At 35.3% G+C, this 16,600-nt stretch overlaps 1 protein-coding gene across 8 annotated transcripts in view; it reads right to left on the bottom strand.

Annotated features, from left to right (window-relative positions):
- Positions 1-16,600, bottom strand: part of TMEM232 (transmembrane protein 232) — a 324,122-nt gene that overhangs the window by 238,185 nt on the left and 69,337 nt on the right. For all 8 annotated transcript variants that reach the window (XM_072597246.1, XM_072597243.1, XM_072597242.1 and 5 more), the window contains one exon: positions 13,753-13,910. In XM_072597246.1, coding sequence (XP_072453347.1) covers positions 13,753-13,910 — 158 coding nt within the window. The remainder of the gene's footprint in view (positions 1-13,752; positions 13,911-16,600) is intronic.

Here is a 16,600-nt window from a genome sequence, read left to right as displayed (position 1 = left end):
GCTTGGCATGAGACTCAACTGAGTCAAATTATTGCATAAACATTAATATACAAAAATAAAAAGACAAACCGAAGTGTCTCTATAGTTATCTATACTTATTAGATAAGTATCATTAGATAACAGAATTGCCATAAATGCCAGAGAAGAAAAAATAGTACTGAAAAAGAGAAGTTGGGAAAAGTGGTTGAAGTTAGGAAATATTGATCAGAAAAGGAGGTGAGTCAATTTTTAAAAGACCTAGAATCAATGAAGTCTCCAACATTTTCAAGTATATCATTTTATGAAAGATTTATGAAAGGACACAAAGAATTCTATAGAATGAAAAGACAGGAATGGATTTTGATCTGCTCCAATGATGAAGTCACAGAGCCATCCAAGTATCAGAGTAAGTAAGTATTTTCATTCTCTGCTATATACCAGATTATTAGGGTAGCCTGGTAAGTGACATATGAATAATAATAATAATTAAAAAAACCGATTTCTTTGGATGTCTTCCTGGTTTTAGGTCCTGTATCACTCCTGACTAATGTAGTGTACAAAAAAAGTTATGATAGGATATGATGTTAATTGTAAAGAAGAGTAATCTAATTCCTAATAGTCCTTTAAAAATTCTATATACTTCAATTTGCAATATGCAATTAGGGGTATGGGCAGGGATGTGCTGTTTAGCAACCAGCTATCCAAAAAAAGAAAAATGTACATTTCTCATTGCTTCCTAAAGTCTACACAATCTACAAAACAATAAATCATGTGCTGATTTGCAGTACTTGCTGATTCCCCAAGATCAAAATGCTCACACTGAAAATTTAACAATAAGCTCTCATCATTCATTTTGAACTGGTTCCAGTACAGCCCTGGCTATTCTCAAGTGGATTAAAGGGTTGACAATTCTTCAAAAACAAGAAGCAATTTTTCTCAGTATTTTTTACTATCTCATTAGCTAGGAATGGTCCAGGTCCTGTTACCAGGAAGAAATTCAGATAGGGCAGTTTTTCCATTATTCTCATCATCAAGGCAGCTCAACACTATAGAATACATCTGAGAATGAGGATATTTACTCTGATATTTGGATAGGTTTCCTCCTGTAATAACACATCACAATCCATTTCTGCCTTCTTACTGTGGGATTCTTATCTATGTCCTTTCATAAATACCCCATAAAGATCATACTAAAAGTATTGAGGCAGCTAGGTGGGTATAATGGTAATCAAATTAGAATCTTTTGCTGTTTTCATTTAACTAAAAGTGCCTTTGATTGAATAATGTGATTGGGGAGGATATTTCCCATCCATTGATGGGCCTGCCCATTAATACACTGAGGGGAGTTGTTTTTAGGAGGGTCCCAAGTACATTTTGCTTTTACTATGGAGGCACTGGGTCAGAGGGTTATACTCTCTGGCTCTAAAAAATGCCTAAATATTATGAGGGTGAGGTTTTACTTGGGGCTTACTGACTGGAAGTGTTTTAGGCAGATGAAGATGCTGGGAAGCTACTTTAAGGAGCCCTACCCCTCTCATCACTCCCCTGAAATGTCACCCCATCATGTTTCCTTTTCTGGTAACTGGTCAGGCAGCTGAACCTGTCTACTGAATTATGGTCAGACAGAAGAAGCCATGTCTGCTGATTACTTTGGGGTTCACAGAGTTGACTCTCCTGAACTAGATCCAGGATATATGTGCTTGACTAAAGGACTGATACATATGCTTGATTAAAGTGATTGTTAACCCCTCAAAAGTTGCCTTTCCTTTTAATGAATGCAGATTTAAGAAACTGTAACAGCAGGTTCCTCTATGTATGTTGGGGTGTTGGGGTGCCTACTGTTACAGTGCGACAGTGGATAGAGTTCTGTGTCTGGAGTCAGGAAGACTCATCTTCCTGGGTTAAAATCTGGTTCAGGACCTTTTTAACTGTGTGACCCTGAGCAAGTCACTTGATCCTTTTTGTCTCAGTTTCCTCATGTATAAAATGAGCTGGAGAAGGAAATGGGAAATCACTTCCAGTGTCTTTGCCAAGAAAACACCAAATAAAACATAGGTATATTATATTTTAAAACTAAGTGAATAGCTGTAGTTAATCATTATATAAGGATTAGCGGTCCAGTTGCACAATCTAATGGGGAATATAACATGCAAGTATTCATGTCCAAATAGAAATAAATAGGAAGTACTCAACAGACAGAAGATATTAGAATTAAAGAGAATCGGGAAAGACTCCCTGCAGATGGAAAAATTGTAGTTGTGATTTGTGGAAGCAAGGGAAGCCAGGAGGTAGAGACTATGAGTGAGAACATTCCAGCCAGTAAAAATTCCCAGAATTGGGAAATGGAGTGTATTGTTCAAGGAACAAAAAGGATAGTGTCCCTGAACAGGAGAGTACATTAGGCAGTATAAAAATAAGAAAAATTGGAAAGCTGATTCAATATCAAACCAAGATTTTTGCCGACTTGTTTTCCTTTCCATCACTTTGATGCTTTATGAAGTGATTCCTACTCTGTCATACTTTACAAATAAGTTTACATATAGTATTGCTATCCGATGTTTGGTTGTGGGATAATTTTTTAGTTCTGTTGACCTTCCTATAGTGGAAATTGCCTTATATGGACTAATCTTTTGTGATAGTCTATGACAGTGTTTTGTACTTTATCCATTTTCCATTTTGTTGTCCACAACCTGTTTGATCAGACTGAAGATATTTTAATTATCTTCTTCATATCTTTCTCCTTCTAATTTGGCATAGATATTAATTCTGGAAAGACAGCTGATTAGGAAATTATTTACATATCAATAAGACATTAGTCCTCCTGCCAGCATATAGTCAATTAAATCTTGAAGGGATGTTTGATGGCTTTAAAGTCCTATACACACTGACTCTCTTCCTAAAAGAAGTATCTATGATATACAGGCATGAGGCTTCTGTATAATCAATGAACCATTGATATTTTTCTTTTCTCAATCCAGAATCATGTTTTCAAACATATTTTTAAATCTTTTTCCTATCTTAACTCTAAAGTAACTGAAAATCACTGACTGATTTTAACTGTTTGGAGGATATTGTCAAGTACATCAAAGAATTTTTCTATTTCTCCATTCTCCGCAAAAAATAGATATCAGATAAAGCTTCTTCACAAATCTTTACAGTGGTCTTTTGGCTTATGCTCATCATCATAAGTCCTGCAAAGAAAGATGACCAGGTGTCTCTTGAAATTATGTATCTTGTTACTTTTGGACACATGATAGAACCAACTCTGCCAGTTCTTTCATTTATCTCTCCAAGGATGGGAGACATAGTCCCATTTTGTTGAAAATTATTAAAAATTCCTTCTGGTTGCATATGCAGCATTCTCTTCTATATTTCTGATTATATTCAGGAACTTCTGTGACTATATCAACTATATAAACATAGTAAGAAAGATACTATCAATATATTTATATTTCTCTAGTAGCATATTACTTTATTTGTTAATTCACTGTTTAACATGTTTGTTCTTAGAGGACCACAGTTAAGGATATCAATACATTAAGTTTACCAATAGTTAAATTAATGTCTCCCTCCCTGTCACTCTGTCCCTGACACTGTAAAAGGGGCTATACATAACTGAGAGCTATTTTGAATTTTTCTTTGTTTCAGGGATTGTCACAGACATTGGTGACTTACCATGACGGGGCTTTTAGTATTTAGCTAATCTGATTTTCAGGAAACATACCCAATATTTCATAGGGACCATTTCTTCATTCTACTTCCAAAATATTTTCTCATCATATTCCCTCCTCCCTATCCATATTATCACTATCTTTGTATACAGGCTCTCATTGCCATTTCAATAGCTTACCAATTATTTTGCCATCATTCTCTCTCTACTTGGGTCCATTCTTAGTTCTTACCATACTAATACTCTTTATATATAATTTTTTTCTTGTCTGGAGATGGATTTCATTATCCATAACATCTGTGCCAAGAGACTTGATGTTTGAGGGAAATTGTGTAAATTACACTTTTCAAAAGATTGTACATAAGCTTACCATACAGCAGCATTGCCTAACACATGCTCTGACTGGATGAGGAGAGTATAATCAAGTGATGGTTTTAGTACTATAAAAGTCTCCCAAGAAATGCTGCAGTGTTGATAAAGATAGATGTAGAGGACAGAAATATGGATAGAAACATGGCTACATTTTCCCAACCAGTTTGAGAAAAAGTCATGCTTCCTAGACCAAGAGGGAACAACTTCGAATTTTAAGCAAAGCAATTTTGAACTCTAATGTTCAACACTACTATTGTGAACAATCTGACTATGACCCTTTCTTCCTATATTGGAGAAGCAGAGAGATTTCCTGGGGAGCTAATTAGCATACCAGTCCCCAAGAAGTATAGAAGATGACATTCATTTGCTAAGGGTACAGAGAATGTACTTGATTCAATGTCTTCTGTAATTTCATTTTCTATTTCATTCTACTTTATGTTCTGAATTTACATGTCATGTGAGATGCTCCATCATTAAAGATATATTATTCTTTGAAGACATGATAAAATAAAAAGTACTCTAATCTTTTTCTGGGAGTGCTATTAAGCATATCTAAATTCATCGTGACATTCTTCTAGTTGAAACATTTCAGTAGTCCTATGTTGCCAACCAAATGAAGCTCAACCTACTCCAGTCAGCATTCAAGACAAAACAATCTACTGCATTTCTTGCTTTTTAGATTTGTCTTTTATTACCTCTCATCACATGTTCTATACTCTAGTTGCACAAATTGCACTCTGTAGTATGGACAAATTACACTTCTCTTTGTTCTTTGAACATATCCTGTGACTTTCTGCCTTCATGCTCCAAGAACCTCTAATGAAGCAAAAGAGGTTGAAGGTCTTTTGGAACGTTTCCTTAGATAGTGAAAGGCCCTCCCTTCCAATTCTGGTTAGTAGATTGGAAGCAGTTAAAGTCCAAACATGCTCCTCTCTATAAGGCATTTGTCTTACACATCATCACACTTCTCTTAGAGGGTCTCTACTCTTTCTATGTGGAAAGATGTCATCCCAAGTACTCTGTATATGTACCAGAATATTCTATAACATATAGATAGTATAACATATTAGGCTGAGAGGAAGGATAGGCTCCATTAAAATCTAACCTCTGACCATTATGTCACTCTGAGAAAATTCTTTAAGTTTTATGTGCTTTAAGCAGCTCCCTAGAATGTATCTATTATGTAAGCCACAGATTGGCTGCAAACAATTGTTAGATAGAATTCTCCCATAGAAATTTCTTATCCTAACAAAATCACTGATCCTTTATGTTTTCATATAATTACTGTGCATGTGTCTTATCTACCTACTAGATTATAAATTCCAATAGTGCAGGAACAGTTTCATATATAAATTTTGGATCTCTCCCAGAACTTAGCATAATTCCCTACAAATAGCAAGTACCTATAATCATTGAATTGATAATGTAATTTGTCAAAGTCATAACCATGGATCAGTAAAATATATTAAATGATATCATTTTACTTTAGGTACAAAATCTATCAAAACACAGAGAAACTTAATGCAATACAAGAGACACTGCCTAGTTTGTAGCAAATGAAAGACAGAGATGTAGGGACACTGCACTGTGCCTACAAAGCTGAGATATTTCCCAGACGACAGTTGGTAGCATAGAGCACTGGACCTAGAATCAGGAGGACCTGAGTCTGAAGCCAAGCTTAGACACTAGCTGTGTGACATTGGGCAAGTAATTTAACCTTTGTTTACCTCGGTTCCCTTAACTGAAAAAATGCACTTAATCTGGAAGGGTTGTTGTGAGAGCAAATGAGTTGGCTAATATTTTTTTTTTTTTGAATAGCACAACATGTAACAGGTGCTATCTAAATGTTTATTCCTTTTTCTCTCTTCCCCCTTCTGTTGAGCTCACAAGGGCTAAAGTATATGTAAAGTTTCCCTCAAATTAAGGTGATCCACATAGTGAAGATGAGAGTCTTCAGGGAAAGTCCTACTCTTGGGTGAAATTGTTTTGGGTCAAGCAAAGCATTACTGGCAAAGAATCCAAAGGGAAATCACATTAAGGTATATAAATCCAGCAATGAATTTCCTAATAATCAAAAACAACCAAAAAACAGTGGGAGAAAATGGGGAAGTGGAGGGAAGACTGTGAAAGGTGACAATTATATGCTTGGATGAACTGGAAAAGGTACAACGGATTAGCCTGTACTGTTCTTAATTCTTTGGAATTAAGAAGAAACTGAGGTTATCAAGTAGTCCTTATATGTTAATTTGCCATGGTAACATATGGTAGTAATATTCAATTAATATCAGTGATATTCAGAACATAAAATGGGAGTGTAATTATGAGACTAAATAAGGTGGATCAAAATCAGTCAAAATGACATAAGTTCATAGAATTTTGGAGTTGAGGTGCTCTTAGCTGTCATAAAATACCATTCTCTAAACTTATAGATGAGGAAACTGAAATAGGATGAATAATTTAACTTTTTAAATTATAAAAAAGGCATTTCATTATATGAAAATGTCATTACAACATATACTGTTTTAAATACGTGCCCACTTGGTTGAGCTTAACAAGGGAAATATTTATCAACCAATCAATCAGCATTTATTAAAAATGTCTATGGAGGTAACCAGATGGCATGCACTGGGCCTAGAGTTGGGAAGATCTGAGTTCAAATTTAGCTACTGACACTGTGTGATCCTGAGTAAATCATCCAAACTCTATTTGCCCCAGTTTCTTTAACTGTTACATGGGAATAACAATAGTACTTCCCTCTTAGGGTTGTTGTAAGGGCTAACTGAGATAATACTTGACAAGCATTTAGCACAGTGCCTGGCACATAGCAGACACTTAATAAATGGTTGTTTCCTTCTTTCCTACTCTGCAGCAAGCATTAGGGATATAAAGATAAAAATGAAATTGTTCCTGCCCTAGAGAAGCTCACATTCTATCAATGAGACAACATATACACATATAAGCATGTGAAACATAATTACATACACAAATGCAATTTTAAAGGAGAAAATATTGGTGATTATGAAGATCAGGATTGCTAAAAGCAGTCTCAAATAGATTTGTAGCCCCAGCAAGGCTAAATTAAATCAAAGTATATGGATACATTCTTCACTTTCTATAACCCTCATTTAAAAGTTGGGAATCCATATATTGCCACCCAATTATGGCTATTGCCAAACTGTCCTGGCACTGCTTCCTTTTCTACACATTCTTTCATAATGATCTCAACAACCTCCACTTGGTCAACTGTCTATTGGACATTTCTCATAAACTCAACATCTTCAAAACAGTCATCATATTTCACCAAAACCTACACTTCTTCCAAATGTGCCTCTTAACTTTAGGGCACCACCATCTTTTTACACCAATCAAGTTCTCAATCTTGGGATCAGTCATCTTTGACTATTCTGTCTCTCTCAGACCAAATATCTAATTAATTGCTAAATCTTAATAATTATGCTTCAAAAGCACATTTTTTATTTGTTTCCTTCTTTAGACCTTATATGGCATGATAGGAGAAATATTTACCAGAGTTCTCCATCATGTCAATTGGTGCAGTTTTATTCCTTAAAAGGTATAAAACCATAGTGGACAATTAATTGGCTCAGGAGATTAAAGGCTTTTGATATAGCTCTATCTACCATGCCACCTACCTACCCCAAAGTCAAATTGCCAGTATTAAAAATGAAAAAGATGAATTCACCACCAGTGAAGTTGAAAGGAAAGCAATTATTAGGAGCTATTTTGTCCAGTTATATGCAATAAATTTGATAATCTAATTGAAATGGATTAATATAAAAAATATAAATAGCTTAGAATAACCAAAGGGGAAGTAGAATACTTATATAACCCAATCCTAGAAAAGACAATTGAACAAAAAATAAATGAGCTTACTAAAAACAAATCCCCAGGACCAGATGGAATTATAAGTAAATTCCACCAAACACTTAAAGAACAATTAATTCCAACACTACAAAAACAATTTGGAAAAATAAGCAAAGAAAGAATCCTACTGAATTTCTTCTATGACATAAGTATTATGCTGATCCTAAACCATAAGGAGCACAAACAGAGAAAGAAACATGAAGACCAAATTACTTAATGAATATTGATAGAAAAATTTTAAATAAGATACTACAAAGGAGATAATAGCAATATATCAGAAAGACCACAAATGAGGAAAAGGTGGGATTTATACCCAGACTGCAGGGCTGGCTCAAAATTAGGAAGACCATCAGGAACACTGACCATAGCAGTTAAAAGAAAACACAAAAGTCATGTCATTATCTCAATAGATGCAGCAAAAGCTTTTGATAAAATAAACACTCATTACTGTAAAAAAAAAAACCCCACTATGATATAAAGGAATAAATGGAACTTTTCCTTAAAATGATAAATAGTATCTATCAAACACCATCAACTATAATGGGGAGAAGCTAGAGTCCTTTCCAGTAAGATTTAGAGATGAAGCAAGGATGCTCATTATCACAGTATTATTCAATATTGAGTAGAAATGGTAGCTATAGTAATAAGAAGAAAAATAAATTGAAGAAATTAGACTAGGTAAGGAGAAAACAAGCTATCACTCTTTGGAGATGATATGATAGTATATTTATAGAATGATAGAGAATCAACTAAAAAAGTAGTTTAAATAATTAACTTCAGAAAAGTTGCAGGATACAAAGTAAACCCATATAAATCATCAGTATTTCTCTCTATATTACCAACAAAGTCCAGCAGAAGAGATAGAAAGAGACACTCTATTTAAAATAAGTATAGGGGATAGGATTCTGGGAAAATGGCATAGTTCAGAGAATTCCAAGCTCTATGAATTTCTTACACAAACAAGACAAAACACCACCTCGGAGTCGATGGAGGTGGCAAAAATAAACAAGAGTTGGGGCAAAACAGAGATCCCTGGGACAACTCCATATTTGAAGAAGTAGCCCAGGATAGAGGTTTAGCCCTAAATGAAGTGTAAATATCTCTAGGCTAGCTCTGGGGGCAAATGGGTTGGGAGATAACCTCGATCTGGGCCACAGGAATTTTTACCTCTCAAACACTATTGAGGAGTTGAGCACCTGAGCAGGGAGCTCAGATGAGGAAGCCTCTGCTGACAAGGGATGCCAGGCCCAGCACTGCTATCAAGTCACAGTCCTGGGTGAGAAGGAATCAACACATGCCTGGTGAGTGCAGAAGCAGTAGGGAAGGAATGTTGCTTGTTATGGGCACTTATAGGAGAGCTGAGTTTTTGGTCTGAGTTCCAAGCCAGAGGAAAGAATCGAAGGTTATAGCCACTGGGGGAAGGAGGAGTCCTCAGGGAGCAAGAGCATTTCCAGCATAGTGTGCCATGGGTCCCTAGCTGGGGCTTGGAGAAGGAAAGGAGTGCATAGGTTGGGCCCAGGACAAAGCTCAAAAAATAAAATTAAGAAGGATCTGAGACCAGCAGTGCCATCCCACACACCCCAGGATTAGAGGTGATCCTAATTACATACTGCTAAAAATTAAAGAAAAAACCAAAACAGAAAGGAGCAAGCAAAGGAGAAAGAACCCAACCATATACATAGAGAAGACTGAGGTTCATCTTCAGAGGAAGTGAAGCAAAAAGTCTCTCCTATCCCAAAGAGTAACATTGAAGAGTCACTTGCCCAAAAAGAATTCATAAGACTCAAAAAAACTTCAAAAATCAAATAATAGAGATTTTTTTGAAAAGTAAGAACAATCTAAGAAAAAAAAGATTATGAAACAAAGTCAACCAAATGGAAAAGGAGATATAGAATCTTAAGGAAGAAAATGATTCCTTGAAAATTGGAATTGGACAAGGAGAAGTCAGCAAAGTTATACGAGACCAAGAAATAATCAAAGAAAATATAAAGATTGAAAAAATAGAAGAGAATGTGACACATCTCATAAGAAAAACAAGGGATCTGGAGAGCAGATCAAGAAGAGAAAACATAAGAATAATTGGATTACCTGAAAAGTACAATTAGAAAAAAAGAACCTTGATAGAATAACAAAAGAATTAAAGAAAATTATCCTGAAGTGTTAGAATAAGAGGGGAAAGTAGAAATAGAAAAAATCTGCTGATCACCACCTGAAAGACATCCTTAGAGAAAAAACTTCCAGAATATCATAACCAAACTGTAAAACCCCCAGGTTAAGGAGAAAATATTATGAGCAACAAGAAAAAAACAACTCAAATATGACAGAATCACAATTAGAATTACACAAGACCTAGCAGTGGCTACACTAAAAGACCACAGGTCTTGAAACACTATATATTGAAGAGCAAAAGAACCAGGGTTACAGCCAAAAATATCATACTCAGCTAAGTAAATCTTGAATGAAATAAATGGCCATTTGGTGAACTGACAGACTTTCAAGATTCTATTGCAAAAAGACCAGAACTTACTAGAAATTTTAACAGATGCAAGAGAAATATAAGGTAAACATCAAAAACTAATTATGAGGGACTCAATAAGGACTAATCATTTACTTTTTTGTATATGGAACATAAACCATATGTCTAAGACTGTCATTAGTAATTGGGTAGTTTGAAAGAAAGCATGAGGTAGATCTCAGTATGGGTAAATCTTAAAAAAAAAAGGATGTAGGAAAAGGTAAAAAGAGTAATTATTTCATCCAAGTGAGGTTTGAAAGGAAGAACTGATACTGAGGAATTAGATTGGGGCAAGAGGGGGAGGTTGTTCTAGAACCCTACTTTGATCAGGAATGGGTCAAAGAGGCAAATATATGTATATACACATACACACATATATACATACACACACGCATATATATATGTATGAGCATAAAAGTCTTCTAAATTCAGAAGGAAGTAAGATGGTAAGGGGATAGGGAAGGGGAATCGGATAAGGAGGAGCATAGAAAGGTATTTAGATTAATGAGAATGGATAAAGAAGAATAACATGTAATTAAGAGGGTATAAAAATCTTCTGAATTCAGAAAGGAATAAGAGGGTGAGGGGACAGGGTACAGGGAGAGGATAAGGGAGGGATCCTTGGAGGAAAGGTAGGTTAAAGAATAGAAGTGCAAGGTATCGGGTAGAAATAACGTAGAAGAGTTAGGAGGGATAGAAATAGGGTGAAAAGGGTAGTAAGGAAAATAGGAAGTAGGAAAATATATAAGTAATTATAGTTTAGAATATATGATGAATTTACCTTTAAAATGGAAACTCACAGCAGACCATAAATAAACAGAGAGACAAACAAACAAACAAACAGATAGATAAATAGACAAATAAATAAATAAAATAACTATAGCCAGTATAAAATACTTGGAAGTCTACTTGCCAAGAAAAACCCAGGAACTATATGAACACAGCTACAGATCATTTTTCATACAAATTAAGTTAGATCTAAGCAATCTGAGAAATATTAATTGTCTTGTAGGCTGAGACAACATAATAATAATGGCAATTCTGCCTAAATTAATTTCCTTATTCAGTGCCATACCAATCAAATTACCCCCCAAAAAATTATTTCCTAGAGCTAGAAAAAAATAAAATTCATCTGGAAGAACAAAAGGTCAACTATATCAAGATTATCAATGAAAAAATTGTGAAGGACAGTGGCTTCAAAATTTGAAACTGTATTACAATAGGGTGAACTGAAACTGTATTACAAAGTGGTCATCATCAAAGCAATTTGGAACTGGCTAAGAGAGAGAATGGTGGATCAATGAAATAGATTACATAAAATACATTGAAGTAAATGATCATATTAATGATAAAGGTCTCATTTCTCAATTATAGAGGAACTGAGTCACATTTAAGAATAAGAGCCATTTCCAAATTGATAAACTGTCAAAAGATAAGACCAGGCAGTTTTCAAGAATTGAAAAAGAAATGAGAGCTGTGAAGAAAGACTTAGAAGGAAAATAACAATTTAGCACAGAAAGATACAAAACTTGGCCCAAGCAGCAGGTAACTTGAAAATTAAAATGAATCAAATAAGATAATTCCATGAGAAAATAAGAAATATTCAAAGTCTGAAATAATCTAAGAAAATAGAAAGTATTTCCAATCAAAAATAAGAGATCTGGAAAACCAGTCGATGAGAAATTATTTAGGAACCACTGGACAACCTAGATACTATAATCTAAAAAAATTTAGACATCATATTTTAAGAGATTATGGAAGGAAATTGTCCAGATCTTTTGGAACCAAAGAACAAAATGAAAACAGAAACCTTTTAGAAGAAACCCCAAAATAAAAACTCCCCAACGTGTCATTGTCAAAATCCAGAGTTTCTAAGTTCAGGAGTAGGGAACCTGTGGCCTTTGAGGGCACATGTGGCCTTCCAGGTCCTTAGGTGTAGCCTTTTGACTGAGTTCAAGTTTTACAGAACAAATCCTTTCATTAAGGGGATTTTTTCTGTGAAGTTTAGATTCAGTCAAAGGGCCATACTTGAGGACCTAGAGGGTCACATGTGGCCTATGTTTCCCCACCCCTATTCTAGGTCAAAGAAAATATACTGCAAGTTGCTAGAAAGAAAGTGTTGAAGTACTGATGAATCATTCTTAGGATTACATAGTGTTTAGCAGCCACCAAGATAAAGGGACAGAGAGTTTAGCACATGACAATCCAGAAGGCAAAATATATGAACACCAAGAATGATTTTGCACAGCAAAACAGTACCAATGTACAAGGAGGAAACAGACTTTATTGAAAGACAGGATTTACAAGTATTCCTGATTATAACTGAGTAGAGAATTTTAAATTAAATTAAATTTTAAAAAGGTATCAAAAATATTTAAAAGAATAAACAAGAAAGAAGAACGACCTATACATCCAATAATCATTTTAACCAGCTTCATTGAGTGAAAGTATGATGTGTGTGCAAAGCCCTCCTGATCACAATGTCCTTGTAGTCAATAACAAGAGTTGTAGTCAGGCCACCTGTCCATTAATTAATCTTTCCTATGATCCCTGTGAATTTGCACACCAATAGTAACAGACACAATGACTGAGATTCAGAATTATGGGCTATTAACCGGATTATGTATCCATTGTACAACAAGCCACAGCCCATGCTTGTCCCTTAACCATGGAGCTGAAGGGGCTGAGGAGCTGCACACTTGGATGTCTATCCAACTACCTGATTTATGTGCTTATGTTCCTCCTCAGTATCTCAACCCACGATCTCCATACGAAATGGTAGGCACCAATTGTAGATACCAGGTCTGGAGCCACGAAGACTCATCTTCCTGAGTTTAACTCTGACCTCAGACACTGGTTGTGTGACCTTGGGCAAGTCATTTAACTCTGCCTCAGTTCCTTATCTGTAAAATGAGATGGAGGAGGAAACAGCAAACCATTCCAGTATATTTGCCAAAAAATTTCAAATGGGGCCACAAAGAGTCAGACACAACTCAACAACTGAACAATTTTTCAAGTTTATTTTTTAAAATCTGTAATACTAGTGCTTAGAACAGTGCTTGAAGTATAGTAAATTCTTAATAAATTTTGTTTATTCATTCATGTCATTATGCCACCAAAGTAATAGTTATATTAATTTTTAAACTAAAGAAATCCTAGAAAATACATTCATTATTATTAAATATTTTGGATCACTATATATTAATAGCTGTGCTGTTTACACAGAGTCGAGGAAATTTGTCCAGTTAAATACGTCTTTATGAATCCTTATTAAATAACAAGCATGCTTTTTAAATCATACTAATGCTGTCTGATATATTAGATGGTTACCTACCATGTCAGGAAAACCCAGATCCTGTTTTGTATTAGGGTCTACATATGCTTCAGAAAACCCTTTTAGATTACAAATGACTTCACCAGTCTTCTGTATAAAAGCCATACTCGAAAGCATGTTGGGATATTTATAGTAGGCGATTCCACAAAAATAAAGTGCTATTGAATGGGAAAAAAAGTTTTCAAAACATCATTATTATTTTACATTTAATTCCATCTGTCTTTTACTTATTATACTATATTTAACTTCACTACTTAAAATTTGAAAGAACTATAACATTTTCAATTAAGATTTAGAAGATATATTTATGAATCTTTGTGGGGAAATATAATATTGCAATATAAAGAAGTCAAAAGCAATACAGGTAGTTCATTATGACTAAATGACCAGTTAAATATAGTTATTCCTCAATCATGTATGGAATGTACCAATTAGACATAAAGACATGATAGATACATAACAGATGTCTAATCAATACATAAGAATTATTATATGATTAACAATCCGACTCCAGCTTTTTTAGCCCAACCCTTTCCAAAATACTGGTATTAATTGGTGTCATTCAAATGTAGACTCAATACATTCACTATCTTCCTTCTAACTGAAGCTTCAAACTCATTGCATACTTCTAAGCCTGGCTGCCTCCAACAAATCAATCAGAATACTGTTAACTTTCAGGAAGATACAGTGTGGAATATTATAGAGCTGGTCTTGGAATTGTGACCTTCATCAAGTCATTTAATTTTTCAGTGCCCACAGATAATTTTCTAAGACTATAAATTTCCAAGAAGATTCAGATCCATGTTAAAAAAGGAATTTCTTTGTCATGATCATGCCTAAGGGTAACTTCATGAGACACCTATCATACACCCATAAAGGGAAACAAAGGACTTCCAACCCAAATCTCACGTGTGTATTCTCTAAACTTGAACCTACTTTCTCCTGGGCTTTTATATACTTGTAGGACATGTCATAGACTTCATGAAGGAATACCAAGTCTAGCTAACTGAAATAAACTGATAATCGTGGGGAAAAGTCCACAAGTCATAGCATTAGAAAAAATAGTCCAATAGCTCTGGGTTTTCCCTAGAATCCTGAGGGGAGATGAAACAGCCATGATCTGGGGACCCCTCCTAATCTAAGTGAGGGTTAAAAGAATAAAGCAAGGCATGTAGAATAGGTACATATTGTACCTTCGATACGTACAAATTGTCTCCTGGTATAGAATATAATCTCTATGACAACAGTTCATGGTTCTTTTTGGTCTTCGCCTAGGTCCAATGCCCAGCACAGTGTTTCGCACGTGGTAGAAACTTTAATAAATACTTGTTGATCAATGGGCCTGCTACACCTGCAGACCTCAAGAAAAGCATTCCTATTGTCCCTTTTCCAACTTTACAGCACGTTAGGGATCTTAAGACATGAAGGTGAGGGAGGAGTACAAGCACACTATCTGATTCAATTGCATATTATATCAAAATGAGAAGATAAAGACAGGCAAGGAACAAATGGTTTTTTTATTTTATTTTTTATTTTATTTATTTATTTAACTTATAACATTCATTTTCACAAAATTTTGGGTTCCAAATTTTCTCCCCATTTGTCCCCTCCCCCCACCCCAAAACACCAAGCATTCTGATTGCTCCTATCACCAATCTGCCCTCTCTTCTATCATCCCTCCCTGCCCTTGTTCTCATCTTCTCTTTTGTCCTGTAGGGCCACATAACTTTCTATACCCCTTTACCTGTATTTCTTATTTCCTAGTGGCAAGAACAGTACTCAACAGTTGTTGCTAAAACTCTGAGTTCCGACTTCTCTTCCTCCCTCCCTCCCCACCCCTTCCCTTTGGAAGGCAAGCAATTCAATATAGGCCAAATCTGTATAGTTTTGCAAATGATTTCCATAATAGTCATGTTGTATAAGACTAACTATATTTCCCTCCATCCTATCCTGTCCCCCATTACTTCTATTCTGTCTTTTGATCCTGTCCCTCCCCATGAGTGTCGACCTCAAATTGCTTCCTCCTCCCCATGCCCTCCCTTCCATCATTCCCCCCACTCTGCTTATCCTCTTTTCCCCCACTTTCCTGTATTGTAAGATAGGTTTTCATACCACAATGAGTGTGCATTTTATTCCTTCCTTTAGTGGAATGTGATGAGAGTAAACTTCATGTTTTTCTCTCCCCTCCCCTCTTTATCCCTCCACTAATAAGTCTTTTGCTTGCCTCTTTTATGAGAGATAATTTGCCCCATTCCATTTCTCCCTTTCTCCTCCCAATATATTTCTCTCTCACTACTTGATTTCATTTTTTTAAGATATGATCTCATCATCTTCAATTCACTCTGTGCACTCTGTCTCTATGTGTGTGTGTGTGTATGCGTGTGCATGTGTGTGTGTGTGTGTGTGTAATCTCACCCAGTACACGGATACTGAATATTTTCAAGAGTTACAAATATTGTCTTTCCATGTAGGAATGTAAACAGTTCAACTTTTATAAGTCCCTTATGACTTCTCTTTGCTGTTTACCTTTTCATGCTTCTCTTCATTCTTGTGTTTGAAAGTCAAATTTTCTTTTCAGCTCTGGTCTTTTCATCAAGAATGCTTGAAAGTCCTCTATTTCATTGAAAGACCAATTTTTCCCCTGAAGTATTATGCTCAGTTTTGCTGGGTAGGTGATTCTTGGTTTTAGTCCTAGTTCCTTCGACTTCTGGAATATCCTATTCCACACCCTTCGATCCCTTAATGTTGAAGCTGTTAGAGCTTGTGTTATCCTGATTGTATTTCCACAGTACTTGAATTGTTTCTTTCTAGCTGCTTGCAATATTTTCTCCTTGACCTGGGAACTCTG

Source organism: Notamacropus eugenii, chromosome 3 (assembly GCF_028372415.1).
Source record: "Notamacropus eugenii isolate mMacEug1 chromosome 3, mMacEug1.pri_v2, whole genome shotgun sequence".
Taxonomy (NCBI): domain Eukaryota; kingdom Metazoa; phylum Chordata; class Mammalia; order Diprotodontia; family Macropodidae; genus Notamacropus; species Notamacropus eugenii.
Note: the sequence above shows the minus strand (reverse complement) of the source record. Positions and strands in the feature narration are given on the sequence as shown.